The 19,576-nt window shown below is 40.7% G+C and overlaps 1 protein-coding gene across 1 annotated transcript in view; it reads right to left on the bottom strand.

Annotated features, from left to right (window-relative positions):
* CD226 (CD226 molecule) overlaps positions 1-19,576 on the bottom strand; it is a 78,423-nt gene that overhangs the window by 26,704 nt on the left and 32,143 nt on the right. The window contains exon 3 of the mRNA XM_057700133.1: positions 2,286-2,633. Within this exon, the coding sequence (XP_057556116.1) occupies positions 2,286-2,633 (348 nt within the window). The remainder of the gene's footprint in view (positions 1-2,285; positions 2,634-19,576) is intronic.

Genomic DNA, 19,576 nt, shown 5'->3' on the forward strand with positions numbered 1-19,576 from the left:
AGATGAACACAGGCAGGCAAAGTCAGGAGAAGAGCCCGTGTGTGTGTGTGTGTGTGTGTGCGTGTGTGTGTGCGCAGAATACAAGAGTCCTGAAAAATCTCTCTTTTGGATCCCATGAAAGAAGTTTCTGGGAGCTAACAAAAGGATGCACAACAGTTTATAAAATCTGTGTCACAATCACTTTTCCCTCGACAGTTGAAATAAATTAAATCAGCTCCACATCTTATACCTGTCTCTCTGTTTTAATCCCTACATTGATTTTTGACCAAACAGCCTCAGGACTTGAAATAAGCAAATCACATCAGAGGAACACAAGTGATCTATTTTTGCTTTCCACCTGATTTTTTATCTTCAGTTTCTACTTATAATTATTTTTTAAAAGAATTAAAGCAAAACATACAGTCAACAGCTGTCATCTTATGTCAGTCATAACTTTTTACTAATGGGTCGAATTGATATTCTTTCAACCTGTCAGTTGAATGTCAAAAATCCATTTTTCAAGTATTCAGAACACTTGAACACTAACAATACTGACCATTACATTGTCATCTTTATTTTTGACACTGTTTATATAGCTTGTGTACAAAGAAAAAAAAAACAACTTTGTGCAAGGTGCAACTTAGCCATGTTTAGATAAGTGAAAGACATTTTTATTAATTAGTAAAAGTTAAATAACTATACCTCCTAAGAATCCATTTTCTCTATGATTAGGATGTTTATAATAACTTTTTCAACATATAATGGACAAGATCTTATTTCAGATGTGTTTGAAAATGGTTCTTTATGACATTTTCTGAATAGAACTTTTTCTTACCTTAGTCTCTGAGATAAGATTAGGGACTACTTTTATTCTTTCCTTATTTCTTTCCTTATTTCTGGCCAGGTTTTAAAAACACTTCTATAATGCAAGAGTTTTCTTTAAGGTGAGAAATAGTTTCTCTATATATCTGAAGGAACAGAGTCAACATTTAAAATGAAGAACCTCTATTAATTTTTCTCCCTCAAATATTCCACCAACCCTCTTTTTCAACAAGTTCTAAGCTCCCTCTGTCATTAAGAAGATCAAAGAAAGCTTTGATGCCATTCACGGTGATTACGTACCAACAACTGCTAACCTCTGGCAAAGGGCCTCAGCACACACAGCTGCTGTGGTGCCAGCAGTAGAGGCTGCTGTATGTACAAAACTTCCTCTTCTTCCTTCCTGATGATTCAGGAAGGCACCTCGGCCAGCAGTATAAGCAGAGTCTATGAACGGGCAGCCACATCCTAGGAAGACTTGGCTCAAAAAGTCTACACACAGACCAACGCACATGAGTTGGCTGGAAGCATGTGAAAGAAAGAGAGAAAGAAAGATGGATGGATGGATAGATGGACGGATGGAAGGAAGGAAGGATGGAAGGAAGGAATGAAAAGAGGAAGGGAAGGAGAGGGTGAGAATAAAGTGAAATAAAATTTCTGTCATCAGTAAATATATATTATTTTCTCTAACAGGTCCCTCTGCAGTGAGAAAACTTGCCCGGAGACAGAACTGAGAGTCTGAGACAGTCTTTCTCCTGCTCAATTGTAACACGGTTCTCTGTACTGACTTCTTCACAGGCCTCTCTGTTGGACCTGAAGCTTACACAATTTTGGGCTTCGTTATGACACAGGAGACAAACTACTGATACAAAATAATACCGGGCCTTGGAAGGAGCCGGCTCAGGTGAGAGGCGCTGAGCTGAGTTTCAAAGCTTCAAGGCCAGTCTGTTCCTGCTCCCAGGTCTGAAAACAACTGAGAGAACAAAAGCTCTGATCTGGCAAAGAAGCAACCGTGGTATTAAACATTTATTACATTTTACTCAACACTGATTCAGCAAATACCAATCTAACACCTTCTTGTTATTGCTGAGGATACATGAGGATTACAAATCCTAGTCACTACCATAAAAAAGTTTTAATGTAATTAAAAAATTAGAAATTATACAGTTGGGAAAAAAAGAAATTATACAGCTGAAACTTATAGGCTGTTGATACCGTGTATTTTTCAGACTCATTGAATTTTTTTTTTTTTAATTTTAGGAACGTGGCAGATCGTAAAAAAGGGGGGGAAGATCTATATTTGTTAAATCTGTGATTGGTGCATTAGCAAGATAAATGCTAACCTTCAGTAACTGACTACTTACCAAATTCAATCATTAAAGATATTTTGAATAATAAAGTCATGAAAAAGACAAAAGAAACCAGTCTACAGTTGGTTTCTGGCTTTTTCTATTTTTGACACTTTAAGACCTCCGTCATCTACTCACTATTGGTTATGGTCAATCTCATCATGAAGGTTTCAGTTTCTCCTGTGCTGGCTTTGAAGCCGCAGCGGTAGAGTCCTGAGTCAGAGGCCGTAACATGGGGCATGGTGAGGAAGGCCCTTCTCATTCTCTGGGTGCAGTTGCTCAGTATCTGTCTTGGGTACTTTGAAGTGTAACTTCTTCCTTGGGACAAGTTGCAGCTAGTTAAGAGGTCAATCTGATGGGGCTGGATCTTTTCCCACATGACTTCTTGTAACAGCCGCTCCATTTGAGGCTGGCAGGTGAGCGTGACATCTTTCCCAGGTTCTGAGACCGTATGGCTATTTGATGGCACAGCTATCTCAAAACCATCTGAAAAGAAGAAGCAAATGATTAGACTTAGGTCCTTGAATTCTTGGATGAGAAGGCAGAAGCTACCAAGAAAGTTCTATCAAAATGAATGGTGATGTTATTTAACACAGTTTCACTAATTGTAAGTGATATCTTTATACCACATTTTTTTTTTTTTGGTAAGAAGAAGGCTTTTGAAAGAGGCTAGAACATAAATAGAAAAGAGGATATGATTGTTCACACATATGCCCTTAAGTTTTACTCTGTTAACCATATAATAAGAAATAATTGAAAAAAAAAAAAAAGAAATAATTGAAACCTCTGGAGCTTTTCTTGGTAGAGATCACTTCAAGAGGCTGAATTTCACAGGACTGTTCTGTGGTAATGCTAGGTTGGTGACTCAAACACTTTGAGTGTTTGACTTTGAGTTTCAAATGCCCAGATTATAATCATACTGATTAAGATTGTAATGGTCATAAAAGAAAGAGTTAATCATTTTCATTGAACATATACATGAAATCATTTTTCAGATATATGAGCTGTCTTATGCATAGGTAGGATAGGGACCTGCATCTGATATGAATTCCTGGATACCAAGAAAGTCCCCCAATATTTTCCCACCTTCCTACTACTGTAGCTGGACTCCCCAGCACAGAGGACTCAGTAAATAATCACCAGCTAACTAAGTCAGTAATTCTTATAGTGTGGTCTGAGGACCCCAGGGAGTTACTATATCCCTCTCTGAGACCTGCAAGATCAAACCTATTTTAATAGTTATATTAAGATTTAATTTACCTTTTTAACTCTTATCATACAAGAATATATACATATATTCTTAAAAATTCACTCATCATATAAGGAGACATTGATGTTTTCAGAGGCTCTGATGGCTACTGGGCTATGTGCTTATAAATTCTGGTCTTTTCAATTTTACTCAATTTTAATTTCTAATACAGTAAATATTGATAGTTATAACTCACATAAACAAAAAACTCTTTGGGGTCCTCAATAATTTTAAGAGAATAAAGGGAAAATAATTATAAAATTCATATAGAACCACCAAAGACCACAAATAGCCAAAATAATCTCAGAAAAGAACAAAGCTGGAAGTATCACCCTTCATGATCTCAAACTACAGTATAAAACTACAGTAATTAAAACAGCACGGGACTTCCCTGGTGGTGCAGTGGTTAAGACTCCACCTGCCAATACAGGGGATACGGGTTCGATCCCTGGTCTGGGAAGATCCCACATGCAGAGCAACTGAGCTCGTGTGCCACAACTACTGAGCCCACATGCCACAACTACTGAAGCCCACACACCTAGAGCCCATGCTTCACAAGAGAAGCCACTGCAATGAGAAGCCTGCTCACTGCAATGAAAAGTAGCCCCTGCTCTCCACAGCTAGAGAAAGCCCGTGTGCAGCAACATAGACCCAACACAGCCAAAAACTAATAAATAAATAAAGTTCTAAAAAAAAACAGTATGGTACTGGCATAAAGATATAAATGCAGACAAATGAAAGGAAATAGAAAGCCCAGAGATAAATCCACACATATATGGTCAACTGATCTTCAACAAGAGTATCAAGAATACACAATGGGGAAAGGATCATCTCTTCAACAAATGTTGTTGGAAAAACTGGATATACACTTTATGAAAGAATGAAATTGGACCATTATCTTATACCATACATAAAAATCAACTCAAAATGGATTAAAGACTTGGAGTGTAGGGTCTGATACTCCAAAACTCCTTGAAGAAAACATATTATGACATTGGCCTTGGCAATGATATCCTAGATATGACACCAAAAGCACAGGCAAAAGAGCAAAAATAGGCAAGTGAGACTACATCAAAGTAAAAGGCTTCTGAACAGCAAAGGAAGCAATCAACAGAGAGAAAAAAACACCTAAAGAATGGGAGGAAATATTTGCAAAACTTGATTTACATAATAAGATATACAAATGGCCAACAGATGTGTGAAAAGATGCTCAATGTCACTAATCATCAGGGAAAGGCAAACCAAAAACCACAATGAGATATCACCTTACATCTGCTAGGATGACTAATATAAAAGGGAGGGAGGAAGGAAGGAATGGAGGAGGTGGGGGGGAAGAAAGTCAGCTGTTGGTGAAGATGTGGAGAAATTAGAATTTTTGTATATCATTGGTGGGAATGTAAAATGGTACAGCCTCTATGGAAAACAGTATGGAGGTTCCTTTAAAAAATGAAAAGGAGAACTAGCATGTGATTCAGCCATACCACTTCTGAGTACTCAAGCAGAAGTAGCACTCCTACGTTCACTGCAGCACTATTCAAACAGCCAAGAAACGGGAGCAACCTAAATGTCCATTGATGGATAAGTGGATGAAGAAAATGTGGAATATACATACAATGGGATCAGCCTTAAAAAGAAGAAAACTGTGCAAGATGAGACAACAGGGATGAACCGGGAGGACATTATGCTGAGTGGGAAAGTGGGAGGGTTGGGGGGGATGAACTGGGAGATTGGGATACCAAATTGTACACTCTAAATATATGCTGTTTATTGTCTGTTAACTGTATCTCAATAAAAGTTCTTAAAAAAAAGAGAATTTAGATCCCATATTGAATGGTCTTACCACAGTAAAAAAAACTTTTAAGAGTATAAAGGGATCCTGAGAACAAACAGTTTAAGAACTTGATCTAGAGAATAAACTTCAGGAATTATTTTTCAAAATTACGATAGCCCAGAATGGTAACATGTCTAGATAGCTATTTAGTAGTTATTAACACCTTTTTAATCTGATAGCTTTACAGTTGCCAACAAGGAATTCTGACCTACTGTTTAATAAAAAAGAAGAGTAATTGTGTCACAAAGCACACAGACTCCAGATGCAGGAAAGTGAGAGCTTCTGTCACAGACTCTACCTGTGTCACAAAACTTTCCCAGGGCTCGTCTGGGAGCCACTTTCTTGTCTTCTGATTAAAAAAGCAAAGAAGGGCAATAAAAGCAAATATAAACAAATGGGACTATATCAACTAAAAAGCTTTTGCACAGCAAAGGAAGCCATCAACAAAAAAAGAGGCAACCACTGAATGGGACAAGATATTTGCAAATGATATATCTGATAAGGAGTTGATATCCAAAATATTTAAAAACTCACACAGCTCAATTTCACAAAACTAAATAACCCAACTATAAAATGGGCAGAGGACCTGAATAGACATTTTTCTAAAGAAGACATACAGATGGCCAACAGACACATGAAAAGATGCTCAACATCACTAAATCATCAGGGAAATGTAAATCAAAACCACAATAAGATACCACCTCACATTTGTCATTATGGCTTTTATCAAAAAGACAAGAAATAACAAGTATTGGAGAGGATGAGGGGGAAAAGAGAACCCCTGTGCACTATTGGTGGGAACATAATTAATTGGTACAGCCACTGTGGAAAAGAGTATGGAGGGTCCGCAAAAAATTTTAAATGTAATTACAATATGATTCAGCAATTTCACTTTTGGGTATTTACCCAAAGAAAATGAAAATGCAAATTTGAAAAGATACATGCACCCCTAGATTCACTGCAGCAATATTTACAATAGCCAAGATATGGAAGCAACCCAAGCATCCATCAACAGATGAATGGATAAAGATGAGGTATATATACACTATGGAATATTACTCAGCCATAAAAATATAATGAAATCTTGCTGTTTGCAAGAACATGGATGGACCTAGAGGATATTATGCTAAGTGAAATAAGTCAGAGGAAGTCATTTATACGAGTAATCTAAAACAAAACAAAACAAATGAACAAACAAAAGAGAAACAGGCATAGATCAGAGAACAAACTGGCGGTTGCCAGTGGGAAAGGGAAGGTGGGGTTAGCTGTAATAGGTGAAAGGGATTAAGAGGTACAAACTTTCAGTTGTAATAATAATAATACTATTGTAATAACTTTGTATGGTGACAGACGAACTAGACGTACGGTGATCAATTCGTAATGTATATAAATGTTGTACACCTGAAACTCATATAATATTGCATGTAAACTATACTTCAAAAAAAAAGAGAAAAAAAAATAGAGAAGAGAGGACAGGAGAGAAGAGGAGAAGGGAAACCACCCTTGAAAAAAAGAAATTTATCCTAAAATACAATAAGATTTGCTATCTGTGTTAAACTGCAATACTGTGTCTATAAGAGTCTCACCTCCACCAAAAACTAGCTTCCTTTCTTCAGCAGGTGGTTCCATGTGACAAAATGTTGTTGGAAAGAGAAACCACAGCCCTCGAGTTTACAATCGGTAACCATGCAACTATTTACTGAAGTTAACACTTCACCCACCTAACAAGCACACAGAAAACATTTTATCTCTAAGTAAGCCGACACAAGACTAGGGAAAAAAAAGAAGAAAAGGGAGAACATGCATAAGAAATGGAAAAAGGAAGAAAATAATAGCTTGAAACAAGTGAGAAATTAAAATTCAGACAGGGAAAGGAAGATATGAGAAAAGAGAAGGACATTGTGCGACAATGTAAATACAAGGCTCAATCAGTTACGGGACACTGTGTGGGGAAAATGAAAGAATATCAACAAAATTTTTTTTTTTTTTTTTTGGGCACACGGGCTTAGTTGCTCCGCGGCATGTGGGATCTTCCTGGAGCAGGGATCTAACCTGTGTCCCCTGCACTGGCAGGCGGATTCTTAACCACTGCGCCACCTAGGAAGCCCCATCAACAAAATTTTAACAAGAAAGAGAAACAACATTTTCTGTGAGCCATGCTGGACCCTGGGAAATAAGAGGCAGGCTTGCCCTTGTCACAGTTCCCGTGTCTGTCTTCAGGGCCGACGCACCTGTTGGTTTTGTTTTGTTTTGTTTTGTTTCCTCTGCGGGTCTCACTCGGGGTCTTGGGTGGAGCTGTCCCTTGGGGAGCAGGTACAGGGGGGTTTAACAGCACAGGCTTTGTGTAAGGACCTGACTCATCTGCCACTAGACAGACTGGACCTGAAAGCCGCAGACCCCTGCCCCAGAGGCAGGTGGTTCAGCAGCACAGAGGAGCCCCCAGTAAACCTCTCCTGATGAAGAGAATAGCTGATTGGTGTCAGGTGAAAATCCAGACCCAGCTGAGGTCTGCAGAGCTGGCCCTGCTTCGAATGCTTGTTGATGCTCAGACCACCTGATCCCCTGCTTGGCACATGTAAAGCGACATGAAACGACCCCGAAAACAACAACTAGAGATACCCCACGTGCACAAGAGGACCTGGCATCTGGACGCGCTTGGAATTGGAAAGGGAATCTACTTAAAATAGGGATCAAAATGTCATCGTTAATAGGGAAGGAAAAGTGTGGTTAGGATTTAATTGTAAAAATAGAAACAAAAAATAATACAAACTGGTTAATTTCCTATTTCTATTTAGTCATATATTAATTCATAGCATACACGTAGAATAGCCTGTGTTGTGTTCTGTTCGAGAGACTAAGTTTTAGAGCAGTTTCAGTTTTACAACAAAATTGAGAGGAAGGTACTGCAATTTACCTGACACCTCCCTGCCCTGTGTGTGTGCGTGCACACACACACACGCACACACACACGCACAGCCTCCCTCGTATTATCAACATCATATATCAGAATGATATATTTTTTTACTGAGGATGAACTGACACATCATAATCATACAAAATCCATAATTTACCTCAGGGTTCACTCTTGCTGTTGTGTAATACATTCTATGGCTTTGGACAAATGTATAATGACATGTATCTATCACTACAATGTCATATAGAGTAGTTTCCCTGCCCTAAAATCCTAATCATCCCTCCCTCCCTCCCCTCAATCCCTGGCAACCACTGATCTTTTTATTTTACCTTTTCCAGAATGTCGTATAGTTGGAATCATACAATATGTAGCCTTTACATATTGGCTTCTTTCACTTAGTAATATAGATTTAAGGTTCCCCCATGTCCTCGTGTGGTTTGATAGCCCATTTCTTTTTAGCACTAAACAATATCTCATCATCTGGATGTACCACAGTATCATTCACCTACCGAAAGACATCTTAGTTGCTTCCAAGTTTTAGAACTTATGAATCAAGCTGCTGAACAACCATATGCAGGTTTTCATGTGGATGTAAGTTTTCAGTTCCTCTGGGCAAACACCAAGAAGCATGATTGTTGGATTGAATGTCAAGAGTATGTTTAGTTGTGTAAGGAACTGACAAACTGTCTTCCAAAGAGGCTGCACCATTGTGCATTCCCACCAGCAATGAATGAGGGTTCCGCTCAGTCCACTTTCTCACCAGTGTTGGGCGTTATCAGTGTTCTGGATTTTGGCCATTCTAATAGATTCATCTGTGTGTTGTTTTCACATGATTTTTTATTGCAGAATAACATGATGAAATCCTCTGTACTTTGTATGTGATTTTTCCAGCAAGATAATAGATCATTTTTGAAAATGATCTCACTGCTTCATCACCTATTCAGAAGCACCATTCAGTCCCTAGTTACCACAAACATCCCTGGGTACCCTGGGAATCACACCACTGCCCTAGCCCACCATTACATCCCAGCTGCTCACCTGTCCTTCTTCATGGTCCTCACTGGTCATTGACTCTGCATGTAGTTTGAGCAGCTCTGCAACAAAACTCATCCACCTTACAAAACCCTGAGTGTTATCACTATAAACTTTATAAACCCAGACCTTTGTATAGACCTTTATTTACCATTCTATCTTTAGGACCTAGAACAGTGCTTGACATAGAGTAAAACGTCAATTGATATTTTTCTAATAAAAAATTAATTTGCAGTTTCACTTGGCAGACAACATGCAATGTGTATCCCTTAATAATAAGAAATGTGTTCAGAACCACATAGGTAATGCCTAAATGAATTAATGTTTCCGGGCAATGATCATCAATGTCGGCAAATTCACAAAAAAGTCACTCATGTCGCCACAATGTCACCTTGGAAGTAGTAGCCTTGCCCAAATAATCAAACCATACTCTGATGAAGCCTCGAAATCTAAAGATCAATTTGCAGAACTACAAAGAGCAGAGAAATATGTCAGATGGCACCCTGGCAAGAAATCCCTGGGAATATGGAAAACTTGAAACTCCTCAGCACTCAATAGGCTCTCTCCCAGCCCTGCAAACCAGCTTCAGACCCTGTCCCTCTCTCTTCTTCCCCATCTGTTCAGAATTCTGCAGGAAATCCACTGCTCCTCTGACTCCACCTCCTCAGTTCTTACATGAGCTTCACTGCAGTGACAACCATTTCCACCAATTCCAGCCTTGCAAATGTTGCCAACGTTCTTGACCTTCAGTATGGGATCCTCACCCTCCTGGAAACGTCTTAGCTTCTGTGATGCTGTAATTTCCTGCTTGTTCCCTCCTCTTCCCGACCTGCCTGGTCTCCTTTGGGGGTCCTTTTTTGTTGCTGGTCTTTTAAAATGCTGTTGTTCCACTGATCTCCACCCCACCCCCTCCACTCCTTCCACTCACCATCCCTGGTCATCCCACCTGCTCTCAGGAGAAAGGCCAAGTCAATAGCCCCTGCTTGGTCAGACCTCACCCCAGGGTAAAGCCTGAGATGATACCTTCTTCTTTTGATGTTTAAAACAGGCTAAAAATTAAACAGCCAGAGTTGCCTGAAGCTTTCTGCAGGAGCACGGCTTTTATACCAGCTAGTGAGAAGACGTCAGAGCAGGAGTTTCGCAAACTCACAACTGTGCCTAGACTGTGTATGTGCTCAACGGAGTACTTCTCTAAAAACTCACCAATACAAAGTGTTCCCTACAAATGTAAAATAAAATGTTGACTGCATGGGACAATGGAAGTATTCTAAAATGACCCGAGATGAAGCTCTCAAAAATAAGCAAGCAATCGCTAAGAGACTAGGTCTTTAACGTTCTCAGCACAAGAAAATTTAAAATTCTGCAACTACACAGGGTGATGGATATGAACTAGACTTATCGTGGTGACCATTTTGCAATGTCTACAAATCTCAAATCATCATGCTGCACACATGACGCTAACAATGTTACATGTCAATTACACCTCAATAATAAATTAACTCATGAAAGCAAAAAAGCAGGGGAGAAAAGCAAGCAAAAGAAATAGAAACACAAATTCCTGGTCACAAGCAGGCAGCAAGGTTTATAAAGGGAAGCGGTGGCCCTTATGGGGCTCCCAGGGTGGGCAGTGTGGGGAGGAGGCTACGGGCGGAAGGAGGAGCACAGACTCGAAGGCTGAATTACCCATGTGCGACATCGCCCCCACCCCCCAGCTCTACCTGTGAGGAGACTCAGAGTGACACTGAACTGAGGTGTCCAGCAGCTTCAAGCAGAACAGAAACAGGAGCACCCACAGAGAACTGTATGGACTACACGCTCCAACCACTTCAGACACTCCTGCAGTGTTGTCATTTCAAATGTGGACAGCAGTGAAAGCAGTGACGGCATTTCTCCAAAAAGCTGGAATCCTCGCAGGGGATGTTGGGGGTGTTGTGGGTTGACTTGTATCCCCCGCAAATTCCTATGCTGAAGCCCTAAACTCCAGCACCTCCGAACGTGACCTTATTTGGAAATAGGGTTGTTGCAAAGCTGATTATTTAAGATGAGGTCACACAGAAGCAGGGTGGGCCCTGACCCAACAGGACTGGTATCCTGATAAAAGAGGGCAATTGGGACACAGACACGTACAATGGGACAACGCTGCATGAACATGAAGGCAGAGATCGGGGTGATGTAACCACGTTGCCAGAAACCGCCAGAAGCTGGGAGAGAGGATGGAACAGATTCTCCCTCCCAGCCTCAGGAAGAACCAATCCTGCAACACCTCGATCTCAGGTGTCCAGCCTCTAGTGCTGTGAGATAATACATTTCTGTGGTCTAAGCCACCTAATCTGTTATCTCATGCCGGCAGCCCTAGCAGACGAACATTGGGGGTGAGGACTTCATTGGCTGAATTTTGGGTACAATCTGGACCTTGCCAGAACTGATCAGAAGCAGCAAGGCCGCCAGGTTAGGGAAATGGGTGACTTCATGACTCCCCTCCCCGTGTATTTTCTGTCTTTCATTTAAAGAGCAGATAAAAGATGAACCAAACAAGATAAAAATAAGCTAAAAGACTGCTTGACGGGACAGCACAGATAAAGTGGGAAGAATAAAAGAGCCGCGTCAAGAGATAAACACAGGGAACGGACAGAGCCATCAGGAGGCGGGCCCAGCAAGGCCATTTGTTTCAATGACAGAAGTAACTAGAATGAGGCAGGTGTGTCCTGGATGGCAAGTCAGAGATTCGGCCCCCAAAACACATAGTAAGACAAGGTCTGCATCACATCCAAAATGCGATGCCCCGTCTGAGCATCGAAGAGTAAAGTCTTGCAACTCAGCCTGGACGGACTCGTGACTAAAATCTCCCGTGATTCAAAGCAGCTGCTGCGGCACAGGGGCCCCAGCCCAGAGCCCAGGCTGCCCCCAGCAGCTTCATGGGGCTCCTAGACACTCAGAAGGTCTGTGTGAAGGGTGACCAGGCCTTCTCACACTGTAGCTTTTCCTCACGCAGTTTAATTGCTAAAAGAACACATTTCAATCTCTCTGTCATGGTACAATGAGAAGGACATTTTTTATTGAAAGTCAGCACCATAAATTTGTTGAAAAAGTTTAACTTTGGGGCAACTCTGCAATTTCTCCCAACTAGAAAAAAGAAATGACTCACAGGATGTAAGAATTTTACATTGTCTAGTTCTGAGTGAGGTCTTGTAAAACCAAACGATGACAACACTGCCCAGGAGCACTGGCTTATCTTCTGCTAAAATATTAGCAACTGATCCCCCAGATCTGGACATTTAACGTAGAGTTTCTGCATGGCAGAGTTTTTAGAAAAAGAGCCAAACGATTAATACCGACCCTAATTAGCCCCTACTAGAGAATAGATCGTGTTAGTGAATTGTCTAGACTACTTTTAAAGCACTTGGTCTCAGATACTTTAAACATTTTTTAACATATTTTAAAAGCAAAATAACAAACCTTGAATGAGTCTTTATTATGTGCCAGCATTAAATGCATGACATATGCTAGCACATTAAATCCTCAGACTGACAACCAGAGGTGAGTCTATCAGCTGGCGAACGGCACAGAAGGGAGTCACCCCCCCCCATACCTGGGCAGGGGTTCATGAAGCCACCCTAAACCAGGGCTGCCACCCTAGCCCTCATCTCTGAGTATCACATAATATTCAGTTTTCCTCTCCACCTTGCAACTGGGCTGGATTGCACAGATGCAAAACAGGCTCCCAGGAAGCCCTTCTTTCTAAATATCGTATTTTATGATGCTTTAAATCCTATAATTAGAAATCAATTTCTTTACTTGTCCTTGTTAAAGTGCATGTAACAACCTCAGCTCTTGGCAGGTGCCAACACATTAGTGTGAAATCGTCCATTAGATTGCTTTCTAAGTGGAAGGAAAGGAGGCAGGTTCCCACAGGCAAGTAGCCTGGAACAGACCTGCTGCAGCAAAGGACACTGAGAAGAGGCTGGAGCACAGTACACGCTGCTCCCGGGGGGAGCAAACAGAGGAGAGTGAGTGCCTGCAGGTGCAGAGAAGGGGTGGGTGGGAGATGTAAGCAGGAGACAGGGAGGCAATGGGAGGCAATAATATGTTACCTATTTTGTCATTCATTCATTCATTCAACTAAGATTACTGAATATATTCACATAAAGACAAATAAAGTGCACGTAAATCTATGAAGTTAGAACGCTCCCCCACACCATACACAAAAATAAACTGAAAATGACTTAAAGACTTAAATGTAAGACATGATACCATAAAACTCCTAGAAGAGCACATAGGCAAAACATTCTCTGACATAAATCATAGCAATGTTTTCTTAGGTCAGTCTCCAAAGACAAAAGAAATAAAAGCAAAAAGCCCAAACAGGATCTAATCAAACTTACAAGCTTTTGCATGGCAAAGGAAACCATAAACAAAAAGAAAAGACAACCTACAGACTGGGAGAAAATATTTGCAAACAATGTGACCAACAAGGGCTTAATTTCCAGAATATACAAACAGTTCATACAGGTCAGTATCAAGAAAAACAAACAACCCAATCAAAAAATGGGCAGAAGACCTTTCTCCAAAGAAGACACACATACAGATGGCCAACAGGCACATGAAAAAGATGCTCAAAATCGCTAATTATTAGAGAAATGTAAACCAAAACTACAATGAGATATTACTTCATACCAGTCAGAATGGCCATCATCAAAAAGTCTACAAATAATAAATGCTGGAGAGGGTGTGGAGAAAAGGAAATCCTCCTATATTATTGGTGGGAATGTAAACTGGTGCAGCCACTGTAGAGAACAGTATGGAGGTTCCTTAACAACTAAAAATAGAACTACCATATAATCCAGCAATCCCACTCCTGGGCATATATCCAGAAAAGATGAATTCCAATTTGAAATGATACATGCACCCCAATATTCATAGCCAAGATATGGAAGCAACCTAAGTGTCCATCAACAGATGAATGGATAAAGAAGATGAATGAATATTACTCAGCCATAAAAAGGAATGAAATAATGTCATTTGTAGCAACATGGATCGACCTAGAGATTATCATACTAGGTGACATACACAGGCAAGTTAGACAAAGAAAGACAAGTATCACATGATATCACTTGTATGTGGAATCTAAAAAATTGATATAGATGAACTTATTTTACAAAGCAGAAACAGACTCACAAAAATAGAAAAACTTACGGTTACCAAAGGGGAAAAGTAGGGGAGGGATAAATTAGGATTTTCGGATTAACAGGTCCACACTACTATTTTATACTACTATGTATAAAATAGATAAACAACAAGGACCTACTGTATAGCACAGGGAATTATATTCAATATCTTGCAATAATCTATAATAGAAAAGAATCTGAAAAAGAATATATATGTGTAACTGAATCACTTTGCTGTACACCTGAAACTAACACAATTGTAAATCAACTATACTCCAATGAAAAAAGATAAATAAGGCACAGTTCTGAGTGGGTGGATAGACACATAACCAGGTCATTGCACAAACAGAGCCTCTGGAAATTGCCCATTGAAGCTTCATGTCCACAGAAATCCTGGGATAGAAAGATGTGATTTTGGTTGCCAGACAACTAAAAGCCATTCTGTAGGCTGACTCTGGGCTCACCAAGATCTGTCAAAGGTGCTTTGACCCAATGCAAAGTTATTTCCCCAAAAAAGGTCTTCTGGGGACACGAGAGAGATGGTATTTGATTAAGCGTAACTAAGCTTTGTGCATTTAGAGCATCTACCCCGTGTTCAACTTCCTTCCTCATCACACATTTTCTGCCACGATTTATTTTAGTAGCTGCTTCATTACATTTCCTTAATATTTCCAGTTGGTTTTGTGGAGAACAAATAGGAAAGGATTTCTGATGAATGACATATGAAAAATGGCTAAGGAGCAATTGATAAAATCACAAAAAGCGGGGAAAGAAGAAACAACACGTGCACATCCCCACAATGCATCACACACACGTTATATAGATACACGTATGAGGGCTTAGCTACTTCCACTGCCATAGCAAGAAAGCATGTGATAAAACTAAGTTGCAAAACCAAGTCTTAAAAACACACTGCTCAGAAAAATTGGGGGTTCGACATGATTTCTATCCAATTAAAATTTCTCTGAGAAATTGGAAGGCAATTTCTGCAAAATTCCACAGCCAGAAGACTTGATCTATGAAACAGAAGACATTTTAAATAAGGAAAGGGGAACTTGCTGCCCTTTCATCTCCCTCGGCATTGCAAAATCTCCAGTTAATAATAGCAACAGCATTTAAAGAAAAGCAAGCTGAAAACTCACTCTTACAGCTTTCTTTTGAAAATCTGAATATAAGCCTATTTTACTTAGGAAAAACATCGTATGCTGTATCTGGCTGTCATTGAGAAAGGCTAGGGTTTCTTTGGGGGCTTAGACGTTCAGACATTTGTGTCCTCCATAAGGGATAAAGGAAACGGACAAAGGGGGAGAATTGAAAGATCTGGTGCCCTGGTTGGGTCTCTCCAAGCAATAAGCTCCAATCAGCCCCAGCCAAGCAGGGAACTCTGTAAACCTGAGAGGCGGCCGTGCTTGACATGGACACTGGCACGTGATTTCAGCACTCCGTGAAGACCCCTGGGGCCCCTCTGCCCTTTGGGTGCACACCAACCCCTGGGTGCTTCTCCCTGATGGCCAGAACCTGCCAATCTTCTCTGGGGACCTCCAGGCAGTGAAATCTGCTTTACCTGGGAACCTATACACCCAGAGGGACCCTTACCCAGGACTGACAGAGCGGGGTCCTCTGACTTTGCCCTCCTGAGCGACCACGGCTCTCCTGGGAACACTTCCTAACAGGTCCCTTTCACACTCCTCCTCCTCCTCAGGGATGGCACCTGAGGTGGGCACAGTTCTGCAACTCTACCAAACTTTACTTGGAGCCTAGAATTTGAGCTCATACCAGTGTGGGGGGAGGAGGCCGCCGAAAAGTCTTCTGGAACGTGGCTGGAGCTGATGAAAAACTCTTTCACTGTTTGGCTCCATCATCCCTTCAAGGCCCAGCTCGTCTTATTCCCTCTGCAGGACTTGCTCACGGCTCCCCACAGCCATGAGTGTGAAGGCTGACTCTCACTCCACACGTCTATTTAACTAGAAATAAATTACTACGCATGGAAAATGGAAACTGTGTTTCCTGTTTTTGTGGAAAAATCTTGCTTTTCTCCATTAGGCTGAGTCCTTTGGAAGCAGAAATCACCTTTCAAATATTCATTTGTTGCTCATTTCTCCACCAGGTTCCAAAAGTTTTCAATATAATTGCACCATGAATTGTACTTATTTGAATCTCCGGAAACACCACACATAAATTCTTACACATGTTTGACGATCAATAAACACCTGTTAATTCATTTACTTCCTCTGTAGGAGTTAAGAGGGTTCTTGGACTGTGTTCTGTGTGATAGGTAAAAATGCAAATTATGCCACATCTCTGCTTTGAAAGGTTCAGATACCTCCTGTTGCTACTATAGGACAAAATACACATTTTCTAGCAAAATCCTTTATGATTTTACTTCTGCCTTTGTCTCCAGTCTCCTCTCCTGCCAGAATCTGTCAAACTCTCTGTTTTCCCCAAGAACAGCATTCACTTTTAGAATCCTGCATCAGGCATCTCTCTCCTGAAACGACTTAATACACTTCTTTCACCCATTCCAGGAAAATCGCTATTTACCCTGTGAAACTCAGCTGTGACACCAGCTACTTGGAGCATCATCGTAAGATAGATGAACCACACCCTCCTCTGCTTTACTTCTCTACCTGCTATTGTGTTGGCTTTTATTTGTTGTCTTTTCTCCCTGCCCTCTGAAACCATCAAAGCCTTAAATAGTGTGTCTTTAACACACACCCGATCTTAGCACAATGCTAGGCACCTGAACTTGCTCAGTAAATGCTGTGGAATGAATGGGTTTGAAACCATCTCTGAGGAGGACAACGTGTTATAAATTTAGCAGAAGGTCCCAGGAACCTAAGGCAAAGTCTTCCAGTCCAGGTCACCGGTGAGTTTGGGTCTTCGACCCCAGGTCTGCCAAGTAGAAGTGCACACAGGAGCCATGCCTCCTGGTACACCCTTGAGACCAGCCAGCACCTCAGTATCTATGGCTTTAATACCTTCTCTTCAAAGAGCTGCAGGCGCTCTTCCAACCGCAGCAAGAGTGACAATACTCCTCACAACCTTCTAAGGTAGGAGAGGCTGAAATGAAGTAGTTCAAGCCATAATTAAAGATAAAACAATATTGAAAAGCACCATGAGTGTGGCTATAGTCACCTCTGTCCAGAAAAGCAAGTAGCCAGGAAAGAGACAGACAGAACTGGTAGCATGAAGAAAACAAGGAGTACCTATGTCGTTTATTTGGGATTTAAAAGGAAATTTGGGGTATATATAAAAGATAAGTTTGGTAGTAAAAGGAAATAATAACATATTTATTCAGCATTGAATTTGTGTTCTTTGTAAGTCAGAGAAAATGTATACAAATCAATCCTAGGAAACAATAATCTTTTAAAAGAAGTATATGTATGAAGATGGCTATCAAGCATTAGTTAAAATAGTGAATATTGGAAATGTCTAAATGTCCAGCAACATAATAAGGCTAAGTGGATTATAAAAAATAAAGATGTCAGTATATCAACTTGAAAATGTTTATGATTTACTGTAAAGAAAAAAAATGTATCAATGCCATCTGTGCTTTGCTGAAAGTCATAAAGTATGTGCGCCCATGAATAAGAATTAAACAGGAAATGGAAAGATGAAACAGGAGAATGGGATCTTGAGCTCTTTTATTTACTTGTTTTTCATGCTTTAAAACCTCTGTAAATATTGTTTTGATCTTTTGGATGAGTTGTAGAGGAATTATTTTCAAAAGAAGGGGAGCCCTCTTGGAGGTGGGCTAAACTTGGTGACTCAAGTCCAAAGACTAGAACACAGAAAGGAAGAATAGTACGTTTATGGTGGAGAAACATGGCAAACACACCTTAGCCAAGGGATGGGGGTTAACATCCCCAGTGGTGTGTGGATATCAGATACCCTTGATACGATGTGACGAGAAGGGCCCCTCACCTCTGTGTATTCTTTCCAAAATCCCACAATCTCAGGGTAACCTTGAGAAAAAAACATCAAAGTCCAAGTGGGGGACATTCTGCAGGATACCTGACTGGTACTCCTCAAGACTGTCAAGGTCACGAAAACCCAGGAGAGACAGAAACTGTCACAGACCAGAGGGGGCTGGGGAGACGTGAGAGCTAGACGCAAGGTGGTGCCCTGGACTGGACCCTGGGACAGGAGGAGCCCTTTAATGTAAAAGTGAGGAAACCCCAATAAAGTCCGGAGCATGGTTAACAGTCATACAACAAATGTCAGTTTATTTTAACAAATATATCACCGTAACGTGAGATGTTAACAAGGAGAAACTAGGTAAGGCGCACGTGGGGACGCTCCGGATTAACGCTGCAACTTTTCTGTAAACCTAAAACTATTCCACAATCACAGTTTATTAGAAGGGGTGTGGGGGGGGGTGCGATTTGGGAATCTAGAGGACTGTTTTCGCAATATTGTCTTGAGTGACACAAGGAAAACTGAGCACCGTGGGAGGCCTGGGGCTGCACTGCAGTGGGTTCGGAAAGAGGGGTGATGACGAGATACGGGTGGACCCACAGCCAGAAATACAGCTGGGTGTTGGTGAAGTGAGTTAGCGCAACAAGCTGGTGTAGACAAAACGACATTAAATTAAAAGGACCTACTGTATAGCACAGGGAACTCTACTCAATATTCTGTAATAACCTAAATGGGCAAAGAATTTGAAAAAGAATATATATGTGTATATACATGTGTATATATATGTGCGTGTAGATATATACCTGTATATATGTATATACACACATCTGAATCATTTTGATGTACACTTGAAGCTAACACAACATTGTAAATCAACTATACTCCAATATAAAATAAAAATTTTTTAAATTTAAAATAAAAATAAAACTACCCAACACTTTGTTAACTGAGAATATGAATTTCTTTGTTTCTTTCGAGACATGTCCGCATTGAGAAGGATGGACTCGTCCTAGTTTTTAAAGTAAGAAATGTCAAAGTTTACAGACAGCTTCAGTGAGATGGGTTTGGGGCGCTGAGATGCTGCTGAGCTCTGTCTCGCCTGAGTAAGGGGCAAAGGACAGAGCAGATTAGTGACATCAGCTGAGCTCCAGTATCTTTCCCCCAAATACTGACATTTTTCCAGCTAGAATAATGAGTTATGAGAAGCCAATTAGCCCACTACATCCTGGAGACTGCCCTCTTCTTTTTGGAAGCTGGGACCAAAACAAGTTGGAAATAATCCCTAAATAAGTATCACTCCTAACCCTATGCCAGGACAGC

The sequence above is a fragment of the Hippopotamus amphibius genome, chromosome 11, assembly GCF_030028045.1.
Source record: "Hippopotamus amphibius kiboko isolate mHipAmp2 chromosome 11, mHipAmp2.hap2, whole genome shotgun sequence".
NCBI lineage: Eukaryota > Metazoa > Chordata > Mammalia > Artiodactyla > Hippopotamidae > Hippopotamus > Hippopotamus amphibius.